The 21,704-nt window shown below is 39.7% G+C and overlaps 1 protein-coding gene across 2 annotated transcripts in view; it reads left to right on the top strand.

The window, feature by feature from the left end:
• Positions 1 to 3,437, top strand: part of LOC131237148 (metal transporter Nramp7.2-like) — an 87,243-nt gene extending 83,806 nt beyond the window's left edge. For both annotated transcript variants that reach the window (XM_058234819.1, XM_058234818.1), the window contains 6 exons: positions 291 to 360; positions 559 to 732; positions 1,878 to 1,982; positions 2,085 to 2,216; positions 2,295 to 2,390; positions 2,864 to 3,437. In XM_058234819.1, the coding sequence (XP_058090802.1) occupies positions 291 to 360; positions 559 to 732; positions 1,878 to 1,982; positions 2,085 to 2,216; positions 2,295 to 2,390; positions 2,864 to 3,184 (898 nt within the window). In that variant the 3' untranslated portion in view covers positions 3,185 to 3,437. The remainder of the gene's footprint in view (positions 1 to 290; positions 361 to 558; positions 733 to 1,877; positions 1,983 to 2,084; positions 2,217 to 2,294; positions 2,391 to 2,863) is intronic.
• Positions 3,438 to 21,704: the final 18,267 nt, after the last annotated feature.

The raw sequence follows: 21,704 nt of genomic DNA, 5'->3' as shown, positions 1-21,704 counted from the left end.
TGATTACCATCAAAATGATTTTATAGTGGTAATTTCGCAGTGCATTCCAATCAAGAGGATACTATGCACTGAATGGTTCTTCTCATAGTATAATAAGAATATGAAATAGCTAATTAATCATCTTTCTTACACTGATTGTCGAGGATTCGATGGTGATCATTACATTATTCATCATAATCTAATTTATACCTACGCCATAAAACATTATTCAATACACAATGGAATGTGCATGCAATCGCTAATATATTTCTTTCTTTTTTTTTGGCCTTTTTTTTTACGTCGAATCGCAGGCACAATCTCTTTCTACACTCGGCATTGGTGACATCTCGAAAAATCCCTCACACATTCCATGGAATCAATGTGAGCTAATGATGCTACACAAGATATCACATGTACTGACAATCTTTCACCATCAGTTTGGTGGGCCAACTTCCAGAGGAGTTCTGGCCCATGATGAGATGTCTGATGGGTGATGGTCGGCAAATGTTTCTGATATGCTAATTTACACACACATTACTGCTTTCAGCTTTGATTGCTTACACCAACTTGTTTCTGCAGAGCGCATGTAGGCATTTCTTCATGGAAAGCGGGCTGGCCCTTTTCGTTGCATTTCTGATCAATGTGGCTGTTGTATCAGTCAGCGGCAGCATCTGTTCTGAGCCCAACGTATCATCCCAAATCAAAGTCGCTTGCAAGAACATCACCCTCAACTCTGCAGCTTTCTTACTAAAGGTCTCTAATAATTTTCCACTCTCAATACATTGAAATTTTGAATACTCACTAGAGGAGAGAAGCCTTGTTGATAGTTAGCAAAACCCCGTACGGCATATAAACCTCCTACACACACACACACACACACACACACACAGAGAGAGAAAATGTACAGATTTAAATCCATTTCAGTTGCAAAAAAGACAGTAAGAATTTTGGCTAAAGAATGAAAATGTGGAAAAAAATAAAATCCAAGAATAAAAAAGTTCAGGCTTAATATAGTTTGGACTAAATAATCGTAGTGAAAAAATGATTATATTTCTACATAATATGTGTGGATGCACCGTATATAAATAAGATTTTAAAAAGAAATTCGACTAACGTAGATCGATTTCTACATGCAAAATTATAATCATCATCATGTCATTGTCCTCAAAGACTAATACCAATTAATCGTGCTTGGCTAAATGAATTCTGTTCCCCATTCTCCTCTATCAAATGTCATATTGTTTGAATTCATGATGAAAGTCAGGGCATAAGTTTGATGTATGCTCCTAACCTGATGCAATTCTCTTTTACCCGAGTTGGGATGGCCAATGAGAGCATAAAACCCCGATTGGCACAATGTAATAAACCATTATCGATTACAATCAAGCATGATCTAATAGTCTACTTATGTAGGTTGATTACAATCAATTAATTATACACATGGGTATAATATACAGGTAATCAAATGGTAAGTTAAAATCATTCTTTGCTTCTCTCAAATCTTTCATTCTTTAAGTAATCTTTATATAAAGGATTTGACTCTACTAAGAGTTTTTCACCTCCTACTTGAATCCATCATTTGGTGTATTACAAATCTTTGTTTTCTATATTCCCCACAATTATTTTTTTTCCGTTTTTTTTTTTTTTTTTGATATATTAAAATACGTTTTTTTGTGTTCCTTAATGAATGATTTTTTATTATTTTATTATTTTTATTTATTTATTTATTATTATTATTTTTTATTTTATTTTTTTTGTATTTTATGAAGTATGTAAAGTTTCAAAACATTGAAGAGCTTTTTTTTTAAAAAAAAAAAAATTATATATTAAGATGATAATGATATATAATTCTTTTTATTTGGAAACTCCTATTACTTTTCCTTTCTTTTTTTCTGTAGAATGTATTAGGAAAATGGAGTTCCAAAGTCTATGCTATATCGTTATTGGCATCTGGGCAGAGTTCTACAGTGACCGGAACGTATGCAGGCCAGTACATTATGCAAGTATGTATAAGACACTCAATGAAGTCTATTCATCGGCAAGTAGTTATTCTAGAAGATGAATGTGGATTCATTTATATTTATATTTTTTATTTTTATTGGCAGGGATTTTTGGATATAAAAATGCAGCCATGGCTGAGGAACCTACTCACTCGGTGCATCGCCATTGCACCAAGCCTGGTAGCATCTATCATTGGTGGCTCCTCTGGAGCTGGAAGGCTTATAATCATTGCTTCGGTACTTAAAAATGTCCATACATACATCCACACTTGAAAACAATAATACATGTATTCATTTAAGGTCATGTTGGTGCAGATGATCTTATCATTCGAGCTGCCATTTGCATTGATTCCTCTCCTCAAGTTCACAAGCAGCAGAGCCAAAATGGGCGACCACAGCAACTCTATGCCGGTGAGATTTTCGGCTCTTGAGAAACAATGAGACAATTCGTGCAGGTAGAGATTGAGGATGTGATTTACTGGACAACCACATTAGCCAGTCATCAGGAATAGCCACTATGAACATCTGGTGGCCCAAAAATCTTCCCAATCCATTAATTGGTAGGGCCATATAACTGCAAGAAAACTGGACAGTTGGAAAATAAAATGACCAACATTCCATATCGTCCCAAGTTGTAAGCAGACAATCCTGATTTTTGAGCCACAGAGCATGTTCACAAGGCCCCCTGAGGAAGAGCCCAGATTGCACACAGATGTGCCACATTGTCCTGCCAATCGCCCATTTGATCTCATTAGAGTGCCTGATAAATTTTAATTTTTACGACTAAGATATCGCTTTTCGAATCTCAGTTTTGCATATGACTGGACCACCTAATGAACTATTTCCTTCTTTTTCTTTTTTTTTTGAAACATTTTTATTAATAGGTTACTGCAATTTCGTGGGCCATGGGCTTCTGTATGATTGGTATCAACATGTATTTCCTAAGCACCATTGTCATGGCCTGGTTGATGCATTACCGCTTGCCGAGGCCTGGTTCCATACTAACCATAGCCGTTGTGTTCCCATGTGTAATGCTTTACATTGGAATGTTGATTTACTTAACATTCCGAAGGGAGACTGCAGTAGCACGCTTGCCACCTTTTGTGATGAACACGATCAGAACCAATCAGACCCAATTAGAGATGGGGACCGATGTTGATGATGGCCCACATGCCCAAGAGATAGAGGAGGATATTGTCACTTGAGAAGTCCATACAGGCATCTAGCTTTGAACTGCCAATGAAGGTCCACTAATAAATAAATGAGATTTAGATGTCATGTAGTAATTTGTACGTGCATGGGTGATCCCTACTAAATTTGTGAAAATTAGATGTTAGATCATGTATGGCTTTTTAGGTGAATTGGATCATGCACCATGTTTTTATATTTATTAGACTTTATTGGTAATTATCCAATGTGAATGAATGCATGTGGATGTGATTGTATCAATTATTTTTTCACGATGAACTGTGCATATTATTTTTTATTTGGTCTTTACTATTAAGAGTATTATCAATTATTGGAAATATAAAGGCTTGATCTACATTCCAAATGCGTCCACACATGCACTGTAGTGTAGTGCATAATGAGGTACACATACATGTGAGATGTACCTCTGCCTTGGTCCAGGAGGAGATCCAGCTGGATTGCGCAAGCATAAACTCAATAAATGGGATAGTTGATGGTGCAAAGTAGATTGCATACAATTTCATGGCCAAGATGGATCAGAAAAGGCCCATTCGGAGGCCAAAGTGATATGGACTGCAAAACTTTAAAACCGGTGTAACTCGCAAACCGGAATGAGTTATCCGACGTGTGATATATGATTTTGGGGTATGACGAGCTACTTTAGCCACCCAACCCCACCATGCCAGGTTGTGCATGCCAAATTTGTGAGATTCCATTAGATCGACGGTCGAATTTCTATTTTATTTTTGTTTTTGCTATTTATAGTAAGTTTCAGTTTGATTATGACTCTTCATCTGTTGGGCTTTAGGAGTTGCGTCCGACATGAAAAGTTCTTAGAATAATTAGGAGAATAATATGGTTGAGCCAATAGGACACTTACTATTTTTGGCCGAAAACCGTATGTCTAGTAGGAATCTCGACCTTATATAAATAGTCAGTTTACTATTTATAGTAAGTCGCGATTTTTAGGACTTTTGGTTGTAGTTTAATTCCGAAACTTCTTCCTAGGTTTCATGTCATTATTTAAGAAGGTTGTAAGCTCGTTTTAATCATCAATCAATTTATTATGAATTTTTAGAAATTATTCTATTTTCTAATTTTTCTCGTGGATTCGAGGTATTTTTGTGAGGAGTTCAGAGAAGTTCCATGGATTTAGAATAGTTATCCCCTTAGGAAGACGGTGGTTGACCTCAACACGTCCTTCCCTACATTAGTTGATGAGATTATCAAAGAGATCTGCTTCATGATCATGTGTATGAAAATCACAAGATCAATCATAATGCATTAATTTAGTTTCATGTATTGTAAGAGTACTTACCTACAAGTGATGGACTGATTCTATCTTGGTGGTTATGCAAGCTAGTTGACCCTTGTCTATTGCACTTCTCAATATGTGGTTGGATGGTGATAAAATGACCCTACTTTAGTGATATTCTCAAAGTTATGGCTAATGGATTCGGCCAGGTTAGACATACGTTGAGAAGTGATTGAATTTAATTTAGAGTAAGACTATAAGATGTGATCAAATAATTTTAGAGATAAGTAATTGATTTAGCTACTGCTCAGCTAGACTGTGTAAGTTTTGGTCCATCCATGGGATAAGTATGCCCTAACCTTATACTCGTCGAAAGTTCGTTCATCATGTTTAATCATGTTTCTACACATGTATATTGAATATACGTCAGTTCTACTATCTTTTTCTTGGAGCTTCAGTTTTAATTGTAGTACACCCACTACAACAAATTAGACTTTTTGCAATGATTTTTTTAGCGACGAGTCTAATTTCATCGTAAAAAGTCAATTTTTTACAATGACATTTCAAGTCGTCGCAAAAATAGATTATTTACGATGGCAGTATAAATCGTCGCTAATAGTTAAATTTTTTGCGATGAGCTTTAATTGTCATCACAAAACTTATCGTGAAAACTTGTCGCATGAATTTTTCACAACGAGCTTAACTAGTCGTCGCCAATAGCCACTTTTTCCAACAAATTAGGCGTCGTTAAAAAAAAAAGGTTTTTTACGACGACATAAAAGTTATCACAAACAGTAGCTTTTACGACAACTGATTAAGCTCGTTGCGAAAATACAACATTAGACTCTTTTTCATAATTCTTTTTGCAACGACTAGTTAAACTCATTACAAAAAATACTGAATTATACTTTCTTCGGCAAATGTAGTTCATTGCGAAATGGTAGAGTATTTGTAACAACATTGTAAATCATCGCAAATAGTCAACATTTTTGCGACGAGCTATAATTATCATCGCAAAAATGTTTCCCACTAATTTTTTTCGAAAAAATTACATGGCGGGAAAGACGTTTCTGAAATTGCGGTAATGACCGCTTTAGTTAAAGTGAGAATATGCCAATACGTCCTAAAGGGGGGTGAATAGGACTTTTTAAAATTTTATGATGATTTAAAACCTATCAACCCAATCCTGAACTAATATGCAAATAACAGGATTTCTTCAATGTAACTCTAATAGCTTCCAAGTCAGTTAGAGGATCCAATCATAAGGCCATTCAAAATATAAGCAAGATGTATAACATAGTTTATAATGGATGTGACTGTATGTGAGATGTGATTCTAATTTGTTCTAGATAATCTTGTAAACATGCATTATGAGAACATTCAGAAAAATCACATAAGAAGTACAAGTAAAGAATAATCCCAAACACAGTCATTTTTATAGTGGTTCGACTACGTGTCTACTCCACTTCCGGTGGACGCACTCAACCCTTAAGAACAATCTCACTAACGAAGGTTTCAAATTAGGTTCACCTCAAACCAGTACAACCTACACCAAGATGACTCTAACTTGTCTCCACGAGACACAAGTTTATGCCTCACACAGGAGCAAGGGTCAACACACAGTACCTAAATTTTAGACCACATAGGTCGAGAATCCACACAAGGAACCTAACAGTTTATGCCCTACACAAGAGCGAAGGTCAACACACAACACCTAGGTTTTAGACTACACAGTTTAAGGACCTACACAAGGACCTAAGTTTATGCTCTCCACAGAGCAAGAGTCAACACACAGCATCCTATGTACTCTCCCGTCAGAGGCCTCATATGAGGACTTGAAAGGGGTGAGAAGCACATTTGACCCAATCCTACAACAAGAATGATCAAAAGGATCTCTGGACTCTAATGACTTACAGATAAGTAGATGAGCCTCATTTAGTACGTTGATGAAGATCTCCTTCTTTAACGACGAAGAATCTTTAGCTCTCTTGAACCGCAACACAGATGATGCTCCAATGTAAGGCGACAGGTTGGATCAAGGTTATGTTGGAATCTAACTCTATTAAATGTTTTCCTATTTGAGAAACAGAGTGATTCTAATCATTTATGCATTTAAGGTATTCCAGCTCAATGATTTGCCATTAAAGTGGTAGCTGATGGATCCTTGAATACGGAAGTTCATTCCCCAATCCACTCTATTAAATATCAATAATGAGGGTAGATTGGAGGATGAACTCCCATGAGAGAAAAAGACTTAGGGTATATGTAAGACCCCTATCCTAGCCCGTACCATTCCATAAACTTTCACGGTCTTCCCAGTCGAATTTCGATGACCCGCGACGCGTAGATAGCATTGGCATATGCTCTTGAGTCATATCCTGTAAACCCAAGCCAACTCAAAACGAGACCTATGTCATTGCGACCGCGCTGTCACCACGGTTCCGACGATGCGTCTTGTGCGTCAATGTGACGCTCAGATTATGAGATCCGGCCCATGCATTATCTAGGTCGTTGATCGCTTGATCGTGGGACCCACCTATCCCTGTTGTTGTACTTTCCTAAAAACATAATTACTATGATGTCACCCTATGGGTGACATCACCCTACCCTACCCTTAGCCTTAACCCCTTACAAGCAACCACCCCTTCCCTTTTCCCCATAAGTCAAACTCATTAATTGTCATCACATCTCTCTCTCTCTCTCTCTCTCTCTCTCTCTCTCTCTTATCTCTTATCTCTCTCCCTCCCTCTTTCTTTCTTATTTCCTAACAAGAGGAAGCTCCCCACGTCCATGAGAGCTCTCCATTTTCAACCCTTTTCAAGCTCTCCACCCCTAAATCCAACCCTCCAAAATCAATCCCAACCATTAAATCTTGTTCCCTTGGAGCTCTAGATCACATTGGTGGAAGAAGAAGTCCAAGATCTAAAGTAGGTGATTCTCTCTCTCTCTCTCTTTCATTTTTGTGTGATGTGTGGCCCACTTGGATGGACCCCACCTTGATATATGTCTTATCCAAACCATCCAAGTCATGTGAACCTTACTTTATAGATGATGAGAAATGCTAGCAGACCCATTAGGTGGGCCACGTTCATGTGGGACCCACCTTGATAAAGCGTGGGCCACATACATGTGGGACCCACCATAACACTGTGTTTATCCATGCCGTCCAGCATCCTGGACACTGGACGTGAAGCTGGCTGCATGGAGTGCGTGTGCTGACATGGGTGTGTACTAACAAGCTAACCAAAAATATATAAATATAATATGTATACAAAACGTCAGTGGGATTTTAGACTTTTGGGTGGGTCATTCATACAGGCCCCACCTTGATACATAAATTTAATCCAAGCCATGCATTCTATTCCCCTGATTATTTTAAGCGTTGAGTCGAAAAATGAGGTTAATCTAACTCTCAAATGGGCCTTAGCATATCAAACAGTGTGTGTACCATTGAAATCCACCCTGTCATTTTGATGTACCAAAAATATAGTGAATATTGGACTTGTTTGGTCCGTCTTAGGCCATGGAATACAATGGGTGGTGTGGATCTGATTGATGTGGGCCCTACCTGCAAAAAACCACACAAAAACTAATTTTTTTAAAAATAATAATAATAATGGTAGCAGCAGCTGCTGCTGCTGCTTACCGTCAGAGGACTCTAGCGAGTGTCTTGTTGCATAGGCGGATGGGCCAGGGACCACAGTCCCAGCCGTGGGCCCCACCGTGATGTGTGTTGTATACCTACACTGTCCATTTTGTAGGCCCCCCTCCAGGAAGTAGGCCACCCCAAGAATCATCCATATACAAAGCTCAGGTGGTCCACATCATAGGAAACAGTGGTGATTGAACGGCTGCCATTGTAACCTATTCTTTGGGTCACAGAAGTTTTGGAACATTGTGAAATTTGTTTTTCCTATTCATATGGGTCCATGTGACCTTTTCAACGGATTGGATGGAAAGTAAACATTATAGTGGACACCACATGTATGTGTTTTATCAATGCCGTCCAGGCATTCGCTGGACAACCAGTAAGCCCCGCCATGTCTGTGTTATATCCAACCGTCCTTCTATCTAGTGGGCCACACATGTGGACCCCACCATGAGGTATGCCGTCCATTCCTGTGGGACCTACCATGATGCATGTGTTGCATCCAAACCGTCCAATCCTTTAGCAAGCTCGTCCTATAGGCTTGAGACTAAAAATAAGTCAGATCTAAGGTTCAAGTGGACCCCACCTTACTGTATGTATTCTATAATCACACCATCTATGGAATAAGTGTCCAGAGGCTGGTGTTTGATTATATATAATAATAATAATATATAATAATTCCTAATATAAATAATAGTGGTATATAATATTATATAAATATTATATGATGTTATATAGTGGACCCCACTTTGGACCCACCTGTGATGGGATTAGATTGGCAGGTGTACCACACGCTAGCCTATAGCTGCTGTTGAAGCAACAGGTTATGTGGAGCCCACCTTGGTGACGGGTGCAACCCATGTGTGGGACCCTCTTTGAAGCATGTGTTGCATCCAAACCATCCATCTAATTGGCAAGCCATCTTAGGCTTAAGACTAAGAATGAGGTTGATTTATCAGGTGGACCACACCACAGAAAGCATTGGAGAGACGAACACTTACCATTGAAGTCCTTTTTGGACCATAGTAGTCTTGGGTTAAATTAATATTTATTTTTCATCCCAACCAAGTCTTTATAACCTTAGTAACAGGCTAGATGGAAATAAATTTAATGGTGGGCCTTGGAATTATAAACGGTGAAAATCATTATCTCCAGTGCTATTTGTGGAATGGTCCAGATCCTTCAATATGATCTTTTTTTTTAGGAATGTATGAGGCCCACCTTGGTATATACATAAGGCCCATTTGAGGAGGTTCACCTTTAATGTGTGTATGGCCCATCCATGAGGCCCACCTTTGATGTGTTTGTGGCTCATCCGTCAAGCCCACTTTGATATACTTGTGGCCCATTAGTGCGACCCATTGATGCAGCCCACCTGTTGTATATTTGAGGCCAATGTAATGGGGCCCACCTGCTGCGTACTGAAGCTCATGGGCATGGCCCATTGCGATGTATTCGGGGCCCATGAGATGTGGCCTGCTTTGATGAACATGAGGCCCAAGTATGAGGCCCACTTGATATGTATATAAGTCCACGTGAGGAGGCCCATTGTGATGTATTTGTGACCTTTGGCAAGGCCCGACGTGATGTATATGCGGCTCGTATTTGAGGCCCAAGCGCAGGGCCCACCTATTGTGTATTCAAGGCCCGATGTGATGTATATAATGATGTTTATATGGGGCACTCCTTGGGAGCAATGTTGGTTAAAGGTCCACATTTGATGGATAATAATGGTTAAATGTCCACATTGTGACCTTTCCGTACGCCTGGTTAGGCTCATTCTCATCATTCTCTAGTGGGTTAACCCAAATGAATGGGCCCCATTGATATTGCTAGGTCCATCATCGGTCGTCCATCTATGGACCCCGCCTTGCGTCGAGATCGATTTCGATTTGTCGTGGCCGATTGCCGATTATCGATCGAGGTCGATTACCGATTCTGATTTGTCGTGGCCGTTTGCCGACTATCGATCGAGGCTGATTACCAATTCTAACTCGTCATGGTCGATTGCCGATTATCGATCGAGGCCGATTACCGATTCTGATTCGTCGTGGCCGATTGCCGATTATCGATCGAGGCCGATTACCGATTCTGATTTGTTATGGCCAATTGCAGATTATCGATCGAGGTTGATTATCGATTCTGATTTGTTGTGGCCGTTTGCCGATTATCGATCGAGGCCGATTACCGATTCTGATTTATCGTGGACGATTGCCGATTATCGATCTAGGCCGATTGTCATGACCGATTACCGATTTTGATTTGTCATGGACAATTGCCGATTATCGACCGATTCCGATTGTCATGGCCAAATACCGATTATCGATCAAGGCCAATTACCGATTATGATGTGTCGTGACCGATTGCCGAATCCGATTGTCGGGGCCCAATGTGAAGTATATGCAACCTGACGTGATGTGTATTCAGCCCGTGTCAAAGGCCCAATTGATGCATATGAGGTCTATATGGTGAGCCCATTATGATGCATTTGTGGGTCAGGCGATGGAGCCCATTATAATGTATGTTAGGCCCATGAGAAAGGCCCATTGTGATGTATTCATGGCCCATGATGCATGGCCCATTCGATGTATTCGAGACCCATGTGTAGGGCCCACATGTCATGTATTTGAAGCCCATGAGCAGGGCCCGCCTGTTGTGTATATGTGGCCCTTGAGTAAGGCCCACTATGTTGTATATCAGGCCTTTGTGTGAGGTCATGGGTTTACTATATGTTAGGATCTATGTGGGCCATTCTTTGAGGGCAAATGTTGGTTAAATATCCACATTGTCGAAGACTGTTGAGGCCGGTTATTGACATCAATTGTGAATATGTGACAGCATAGCATCATGATACATGCCCATACGCATCATCTGCATATTTGTTATGAGATGTGGTTGATCATTGCATATGTCATTGAGCATGTTGTTATGAGACTCCCTGATAGGCGGAGGTTATCTCACATGAGCATGTGGTATACGCAGGATTGATGATTGACTGGATTGTATGACTCATGCATCTCGTTATGATTACTATACGCCCTAGCAATATCAGGGTCGTAGCCTCCACAGGCACATCGTGGATGACCAAATGGGACACCGAAAATGTTTGGTTCTAGCATACAGGCGCCATAGATGTCCCTGGATAAAAATCCCTAAACCTCCATGGCCAGGAGACGCCCCAACGTCGAGACCGAGTGGATACATGAGCGCCCGAGTGCCGAATACCAGGAGGCCGCGTCTCTCATTGTGTCATGGTCGGTTGGGAGGGGGTGTGGCCTTACCCGCCCGAGGGTAGGGGGCAATACTAGGCTGAGTTTGACTAGCTCATGAATGGGTCCGCTATCGACATGCCGGATAGGTATTGGCAGACTATTGGCCAGGCGGATAGTGAGGTTTCTTACGCTCACTTGGACTGTGCGACTAGGAGAGCGACAGTGCCATTTGGAGTGTATTAAACCCCGGTGATGATCTTAGAGAGGAACCGTACTAATATGTGGACTTATTGAGTAGGAGTTGCATACTCATGCATTCATTTCATTCACCATCCACTCGGGCTGGTGGTGCACAACTAATTGCTGTGTACCTTCGCATGACCAGCATTTCAGTTGGGTGCGCGACTAACCTGAGATTAGGAGTTTACCACATTGGGTCTGACTATCCAAATTTAGGTATGGGACTGGTTTGGATAGAAGTCTCTTGTGATGGACCTCATAGCCTGCGATACTACGTATTATCATCCCGACTTACACTCTAGCATGGTCATTCCATTTGCACCGCATATTGCATTACATTCATGACATATGATATTTTGGGTTACTGTGTTTCTGCATTATATGGTCTAGATACGACTGATGCTATTCATGGACTCATCAGGAATTGCATATTGCATCGCATCCTCGACATCTGATACCTGGCTCTTTACGCCTCCTCATTTGCATGGCTGTTCTATATTACGTATTCTGATATTGATTGACTCATGGAATTGTCCGTATTTTTGCTTACTTTGTTATCGTATGATTTATGATCTTGTCAGTACTTCTGTTTACCCTGATAATTCATGATCTTGTCAATATTTCTTCTTATTCCGATATGGTACGATTTATGGATTACCAGTATTTTTTGTAGTGTAAGACTATTACATTGCGTTGAATACTTGGCACTTACCTTGTGCACACACTTACACCACCCTCTAAGCTTTCTATAAGCTTATGCATGATAGATGCGTGCAGGTGATGTTAGGTTGCAGCAGTGTTAAGCTTGGAGGAGCTTGATTTTGGATTTATGTATTTTCCTTTCAGCATTGTATTCAAATGTTTATATTAGTGGATATGTGATGATGATGTTGCCTTTGTGATTTGGGTACGCTTATGGTTATGCTTATTACGAGTTAAATGTATAAAAAAATCCTCCTTGTAGCATCCTAGGATCGGAATCTGGCATATGAACGTAAGGAACCGAGAATGAGGTACTGCGGAGGCTGTCAGCACCAGATTCAGCGATCGAAAATTTTGTGAGCCCGGTTTCCAAGTTTGGGGCGTGACAGTATATGATCTGGATTAAATACTCAAAAGCTCTATCTTTTTTCTCTGCCAACAACTAAGGGCAAGCTCTCATTAAATAGGCAAAAAGTTCCAATGAAAATAAAACAGTCATATTCTTTACAAAGTTTGATATCATCGAGAAGGATTTGATATCATCGAGTGTATACTCTCGATACCATCGAATGACCGCTCGATGACACAAACTCAAGTTGTCAAACGCTTTTGACCCTTTTTGCCAACTGGTCGAGGAAATCGAACACTCTTCGATGTCATCGGATTTCGAACTCCGATTTCATTGATGCAAGGTTCGATTCCTCGACATTTGAAAATATGAGAGTAGACTTGCCTTTGAAGCATAACAGGTATTTAATATAATCGAGCATCCCTCGATATCATCGGAATTTGAATATTGGTGATATCGATAACAGTTTCGATTCATCAATATTTTCAAGGAACTTTTCAATAAGCTTGCTGGATAGTTTGTGTCTTATTTCGATGACATTGACCTGGTCTCGATATGATCAATATTTGAATATCGATTTTATCGAGTGATCCTCGATACTTGAAAGATTTTACCTGAAATCTTATTGGACAGTTTTGTGTCCCAATCCGATATCTTCGAAGGTCTATCGATATCATCGATGTTTGAATTTCGAGGATATCGAGGCTCTTTTCAATATATCGAGAATCACATGATTTTTCTTAACAGCTTATTGGACACAACTGACCAGATGTTCATGTTATCGAGCCTTCTCGATGAACTCGAGATTCAACATTCGATGATATCGAACATGCCATCGATTCATCGATAATTTAGTCCAAAATTCATTAAAGTTGTTAGACATCTGAAGTCCTCAATTCAATAATATTGAGTGAGTTTCAAGGACATCGATAGCAGAGTTCAATTTCATCGAATAACTTATCCATAAATCGACAAAGGTAGAAAACTTAAAGTTTTTCCTAATTTTGCAAAGTAGTTTTCTCACCTTAAACCCTAAGATGTTCTATGAATTTTTTAAGGGTTTTATATACCTAGTGTTTTGGGACATGGGATGTGAGGCTAAGTTTTACCTTCGACGGGCTCGGGCACACATCCTGTTAAGGCAGACACCTGAACAATCTTCCTATGAGGATCACTTCTCTTGCGGACTCAACATTCACGCTAATTGACAAACCAGGGCACTTTCAATCTCCCTCTTTGTCAATTACATGACAAATCACCTGAAGTCCTAGAATAACATCTAGACCAACACCCTAAATTGTTTGTACATAACTTTTTACCCAATTTTACAATGTTACTGTAAGTTTAAGCACACATATATGTAGTTGCGGCTCCCCCTATCTTCATGCAGCTGCTCCCCCCAACACCTGCACCACCATTAACAAATAGATACACACAATTTTCCTCCGTGGTGGGATTTGTTCTTCCCCTTTTTGTCAGTCATTGGAAAAAGGGCAATATAGCAATACTAATTGACTGAAGTTGAAGCATAAAGATATGAGAGAACCAATAGAGATTCAGTAAGGGACAGATGTATAACAGATAACAACATCTCTATTTGCAAGGAAACCATTTACACATACTAGGTCAAAGGAGAGCTGTGATTTTAACAGTATAACTATAAAGGATAAGAAATCACAATTCAATTTGCAACCATTAAGGAATATGTAGGAGAAATCAATCATAGTTAATATCAGCACTCTATGGAGATCAGATAATCATGGCAGCAAATATATATGAATGATCAACCAGCCATCAAAAAAATATCCAAGATAAAAAAAACTACCTAAGCTTGGCAATAATGCAACATCCATCCCAGACCATCAAAATCAAATATCTAGCCCACCCACGGGCTTATAAAACAAAAGAGAGAGAATAACCCAAAGCATGCAAGGTAAAAAAAAAAAAAAATATGTTGGCTTTGCAAAAAGTGATCACAGTGTCCATACACCTACACCTCCACTCGCTAGAGCGCACAAGGTCCGCCAGCCATCAGCAATTCAAGCATCTGTTGCACAGTGTGCTGGAGAGCGTCCATCCTATCCTCGATCCCAGATAATTTTCGTTCGCAGTTGTGGAGCCTCTCGTCAATCCCTGCTAGTCCATTTAGCAGATGGAGTTCAAGTACATGATGTCGGAGATTTGTGACTGACTCAGGTCTGCGGAGTGGTGTTTGATTAGATCCCCAAGGCGTTTGCACATTAGGCTGCTGGATGCTTGCTCCTACTAGTGGAAGACTATCTGCATGAGAATAGGCTGAAACGTACACATGTTAAACTACATCATGGTCGAACCATACTTCAGGATGTACTTTATCTGATGTCGTTGGCAGTCCTACCTAGTGTGCGAGTTTGTAAATGAGGGACGAAAATGGAAGTGTATCAAGATGATCCCCCTTGACTAGCCTAATCAGTTGCTCTAGGATAAGAGTTGGCAGACACACAGGAACCTCTTGATATACATCATACAGGACATTTAGCACAAAGGGGTTTAGTCCTGTTTCTTTGGCATCACATGGATACACGTTCGTATTGAAGATACTGTGGAGGATTTTGAACAAGGTTCCTAGATATTTAACAGGAAGTACATTTTCATCATTCCTAGGAATTGTAGCACCTTGGCACAGTGCATGTGTGATTTCCCCCCCACATCCCTAATTCATTTATACTTCCCACAGTGACTGGGATCCAAGTCACGCCAATGTCTAGAAGACATCTAAGAACCACTGGAGTAATGAGTTTGGTTTGTTGTACAAATTCCAGATGAATACATGGCGGATAATCCCGAATAATGTGGCAACAATTGAAGAATTGCTGGATCATTTCATATTGGTAGGGACTACCCATATTGAGTATATTTTGCCAGCCAATTGTTTCTAACAGGAGATCCACCCCATAAGGCTCAATAGTACTATTGAGAACAATACGATCCACGATCGTGACTTGTTCTCAATCTGATTGGTTTTGAGGTGATCGAGTTTCTATAGTGTTTGCATTTTTCCCTTTCTTAGCTTTGGAAGATTTTGAGGAAGAGAGATCCTTACCTTTGCCCTTAACCATCTTCTTTCTCCTCTTGATGTTTGGAAGGCAGCAAGGAAATGGAAGAAACCAGAGAAAATGAAGGCAAATGTGTGAGCCTTTCATGCTTCCATTCAGCTTTTATAACGGATTTGTTGATGTCATTGAAGTGATTTTGATGGCATCAAACACAAGTTCATAAATTCGTTGAAGACCGTGTCGATGACTGTTGGGAAAGCCTAACAGTCGTTGGGGAATTCCAACGGATACTAACTTATTGTTCCAAGAGTCGTCGATTACATCGATAGTGATCTTCGATATCTTTGACTTTTGAATCTCAATGATATCGAAGATGACTTGATATCGAAGATGACTTGATATCATCGAGTATGTTAAGATTTAGCATGTCTGTTGACATAAGTAACATGGTTAATTCATGAAGATTTGCCTATTTTGTTTATAATTAACCATGAATATCTTAGTTTGAAGATTTTCCTATGTAAATCATTTTATCTGAGTCTTTCATTAATTTGTACATATTCCGATTGATTTCTGGAGATCACTAAACTTGTTTGTATCAAGAGGCTTAGCTAGGATATCAGCGAGTTGTTTTTCTATAGACACATAATCCAACACAATAATCTTTTCTTCAACAAGTTCTCGGATAAAATGATGATGAATGTCAATATGTTTGGTCCGAGAATGTTGGACAGGATTTTTTGAGATATTGATAGCACTCGTGTTGTAGAAGAGGGTCATTATGGATTGCTCAATCCCATAGTATAATAGCATTTGTTTCATCTAAAGGAGTTGTGCACAACAACTACCTACAGTAATATATTCGGCCTCGGCAGTGGACAAAGATATTGAATTTTACTTCTTGCTCTGCTAAGAAACCAGACAATTTTCGATATAAAAACATCCTCCACTTGTTGATTTGTGATCATCTAAATTTTCAGCCCAATCAACGTCAAAATATCCAGCAATGATGGTGAATGTTTCAAATGGATACCATAGGCCAAAAGAGGTCGTTCCTGCTACATATTTGATGATTCTCTTAACAGTTGTTAGGTGGGATTCCTTAGGATCTGCCTGATGTCGAGCACACACTCCCACATTGAAGGATATATCTGGATGACTGGCTGTGAGATACAACAAGTTTCCTATCATACTTCGATGGAGGTGTTGATCCACACTTTTGCCATTAATGTCTTTGGAGAGTTTGAGTGTAGTGCTCATGGGAGTATGATAGGTACGACCAGACTCAAGTCCAAATCTTTTCACCAAATCTTTTGTATATTTGGTCTGACATATAAAGATTCCGTTGTTTGATTGCTTCACTTGTAAGCCTAAGAAGAAATTCAATTCACCGACCATACTCATTTCAAATTCAGATTTCATGAGATCGGCAAATTTACAAGCAGTATCTTCACATGTAGAACCAAAGACTATATCATCCACATAGATCTAGGCAATGAACAATGAGTCCTTTGTCTTTTGGGTGAACAGTGTTTTATCTACACTCCCCCTATAGAATTTATGGTCCAAAAGGAATTTCGTCAAACGTTCATTCCAAGCATGAGGTGCTTGTTTAAAACCATAAAGAGCTTTGCTCAGACGATAGACATGATGAGGGTACTTATGATCTGAAAATTCCTTAAGTTGTTCGACATAAACTTCTTCATCAAGTTCCCCATTAAAAAATGTATTTTTCACATCCATCTGAAATAGCTTAAACTTTAATGCACATGCAATAGACATGAGAATCCTAATAGACTCAAGACAAGCTACAGGAGCAAATGTTTCATCAAAATCAATGCCTTCTATCTGTGAATATCCTTGAGCTACCAACCTTGCTTTATTTCTAATCACATTGCAAGATTCATCGGATTTGTTCTTGAAGATTCATTTGGTTCCAATGATATTTGTATCGAGTGGTCTGGGAACCACTTGTCATAACTCATTTCTCTGGAATTGTTGAAGTTCTTCTTGCATAGCATTTATCCAATGTTCATCTTGAAGAGCTTCCACAATATTCCTGGGTTCACTCTTTGAGGTAAAGCAAAAATGACTATAGATGTTTTCTATTTGCCGTTGAGTTCTTACACCATCATCAGGATCTCCAATGATTTTCTCTCGAGGGTGATCCTTAATGAAGGGTAGATTGGATGACGATTAGGGTTCATTAGATTAGGGAGTTTTGTTATCTGATTTCTCTATGATGCATGAATCCACATCATCTTCTAATTCATTCAAGGGGTTATCTTCTTCATGGGGCTGGTCATTGACCACCACATTGACTGATTCTTGAATGGTGAGGGTCCTTAGATTGTATACCCTATAAGCACGACTATTCGAGGCATACCCCAGAAAGATACCTTTGTCACTTTTAGACTCAAATTTTCCTGGGTAATCTCTATCTTTTAGGATATAACATTTACTGCCAAAGACATAGAAGTATTTCACACTAGGTTATTTTCCATACCATAGTTCGTATGGTGTTTTGTTCAAACCTACTCTAAGATATACTCTATTTATTATGTAGCAGGCGGTATTGACTGCTTCAGCCCAGAAGCTTTTCGCCATATCTTTTCCATTTAACATAACTAACCCCATTTCATACAGTACTCAATTTTTCCTTTCAACAACTCCATTTTGCTGTGGAGTTTTTGGGGTAGAGAATTCATAACGGATTCCTTTCTCATCACAATACCTTTTAAATCACTCATTTTCAAATTCACCACCATGATCACTCCTAATGCGATTTATACAATATCCTTTCTCATTTTGAAGTCGCTTTGCCATAATTCCAAATTCATCAAAAGCATCAGATTTTTTCCGAAGAAATGTGACCCAAGTAAATCTAGTGTAATCATCTACTACCACCAGGAAACATCTTTTTCTGCCATAACTTTCAACTTTGGTGGGACCAACTAGGTCCATATGTAGTAAATCCAATGGCTTGGTTGTTGCTATGGTGGTTGTCTTTTTATGGCTGAATTTTATCTATTTACCCTTTAGGCAATCACCACATACAACTTTTTCTTCTTTTTTAATCTTGGGAAGTCCTCTAACCAGATTTCTTGAACTTAACTTGGCTAAGTTTTGATAGTAAACATATCCCAGCCTTTGGTGCCATAATTTGGACTCACTCTTCACAACCATATTACATTTTGTGGATAATACATTTTCATTGCTACTTTCAATAACGTAACAGTTGTCACTTGTGCGTAAACCTTTCATGATAGATTTTCCTGTATGATCTAAGATTCTACACACATCTTTTGAGAAGGTGACCAAATGTTCTTTGTCACAGATTATTAGGCATGATCTAAGGAGATTATGCTTTACGCCTTCTACACAGAGAACATTTTTAATCTTGGGGAGTCCTGGTCCAACTATCGTTCCTTGCCTAATAATTCTCACAGAGCTCCCATCTCCAAACGTGACTGACCCACCATCAAAGTCTAAATACTCACAAAAATGAGTTTGGTCACTGGTCATGTGTCTGGAGCACCCACTATCAAGATACCATTTTGCACTATTATTGACTTTCAGAGCAGTATGAATTACTAGGCAATTATTCTGATATTTTGTACCCTTTAATCCTACACTATTGGTCATGATTCCAACTTCAGTCAAGATCGCTCTCTAGGCGGTGAAGCCCTTAAGAGAGACTGGCTCTGATACCAATTGAAATTGTGGTAATGACCACTTTATTTGAAGTGGGAATATGCCAAGATGTCTGAGAGGGGGGTGAATAGGACTTTTTAAATTTTTATGATGATTTAAAACCTATCAACCCAATCCTAAACTAATATGCAAATAACAGGATTTTTTCAATGTAACTCTAATGGTTTCCAAGCCAGTTAGAGGATCCAATCATAAGGCCATTCAAAACAAAGGCAAGATGTATAACATAGTTTATGATGGATGTGACTGTGTGTGAGATATGATTCTAATTTGTTCTAGATAATCATGTAAACATGCATTATGAGAACATTCAGGAAACTCATATAAGAAGTAAAAGTAAAGAGCAATCCCAAGCACAATCATTTTTATAGTGGTTCGACTACGTGTCTACTCTACTTCCGGTGGATGCACTCAACCCTTGAGTGTATCGGATCTTACTAACGAAGGTTTCAAATCAGGTTCACCTCAAACTAGTACAACCTACACCAAGCTAACTCTAACGTGTCTCCACAAGACACAAGTTTATGCCCTACAAAGGAGCAGGTCAACACACAACACCCAGATTTTAGACCACACAGGTCAAGGATCCACACAAGGAACCTAACAGTTTATGCCCTACACAAGAGCAAAGGTCAACATACAATACCTAGGTTTTAGACCACACAAGTCAAGGACCTACATAAGGACCTAAGTTTATGCTCTCCACAGAGCAAGGGTCAACACACAGCACCCCCATGTACTCTCCTGTTGGAGGCCTTATATGAGGACTTAAAAGGGGTGAGAAGCACCTTTGACCCAATGCTACAACAGGAATGATTAAAAGGATCTCTAGATTCTAATGACTTATAGATAAGTAGATGAGCCCCAATTAGCACGTTGATGAATGTAAGACCCGTATCCTAGTCCGTATTATTCCGTAAATCTCACGATTCTTCCCAACAAATTCCGGCAACCTGCGACTTATGATCGATGTTTGCACACGACCCTAAGTCGTATCCTATAGATTTGAGTCAGCTTAATCCGAGACTTGTACCATTGCGACCGCACCATCGCCGCAGTTCCAACATCCTGTCTTGCATACCGATCCGATACCCTGGCAGGGAGATGTGGACCCGCGTTCAGTTTGAGGAAAAACACTACGCGTTTGCAATCCCAAGAGAATCTCTACAACATGTCTCATCAATCAATCAATCAATCACCTCATGTTAAGTACACACACCCATGCTTTTTTTTCTCCACAAGTCAAGCAGCCACCAAGTCAACTCTCTCTCACCCTCTCTCTTATACACCCATACATGTCAAGTACCACCTCACCTCACATCCATCACTCCATCACCTATCACCTCCCCTTACAACCCTCTCTCTCCCTCATTTCTCAACACAAATTCCAAGCTAACAAGAGAAGTGCACGTCCATGCATTCCAAGAGAGAAAAGTGATTTTGGTGGCCCACCTTCTCATCTCAAAAACCTTCATCCTAGACATTCATTTCTCATCTTCCACCATCAAAGTGAGACACAAGGAGATTGGCTTTCTAATGGACCAAGGAGATTGAATGATGGGTGCTTATTAGGCCTAGATTTATTACTTTGATGATGGTCCAAGTGAGGCCAACCGATTAATGGTATGGATCTCACTTTGGACCCTAGGTGTGGCCGATGACCCACCTTGATCCTCATGATCATTCCATGATGGGGCCATTATCCATGGACCCCATCATGATGTTATTTTTCTTGCATAAATAAGGTCATCTAGACCCTTCATTTTGGTGGCGAAAGGATCTCCATCATCGATTTTGGTCGATGGGCCCATATGTAATGGGACCCACTTGATGTATGTTGTAAATCGTGGCAGGGAGGACCCATAGTGCCGGGGTCCCTCAATCATCATGTGTCTCTCCCTCTCTCTCTCTCTCTCTCCTTCCTTTATTTTGTGGGCCACATGATGAGTGCATGTGATATCTATACCGTCCATCAAATGGACCCTATGGCCATCCAAACCATGTGGGCCCTACCTTATGGTGATGGGAAACCACAAGTATCAGATTGATTCAAATCAGGTGGGCGACGTCCATGTGAGACCCACCTTGATTTTTATATTCAAGCCATCCTTCCAGCGTCCCTGGACACTAGACGTGGACTAAATGAAGTGTGAACAGACAGTGAGTTTTTAGGCCTTTTGATGGACCGTTCATGTAGGCCCCACCTTGATGTATGGGTCCAATCCACGCCGTCTATTGTATTCCCCATTTGATTTTAGGTGTTGAGCCGAAAAATGTAGCTAATCCGCTCATCGGGCAGGCCATACCTTTCAAAATAGTGATTCTCACCGTTTAAATTCACTTTAATTTTGCTACATGTCGAAATATATTCAATATTGGAC

The sequence above is a fragment of the Magnolia sinica genome, chromosome 2, assembly GCF_029962835.1.
Source record: "Magnolia sinica isolate HGM2019 chromosome 2, MsV1, whole genome shotgun sequence".
Lineage (NCBI taxonomy): Eukaryota > Viridiplantae > Streptophyta > Magnoliopsida > Magnoliales > Magnoliaceae > Magnolia > Magnolia sinica.
This window is presented reverse-complemented; position numbering and strand designations above follow the sequence as displayed.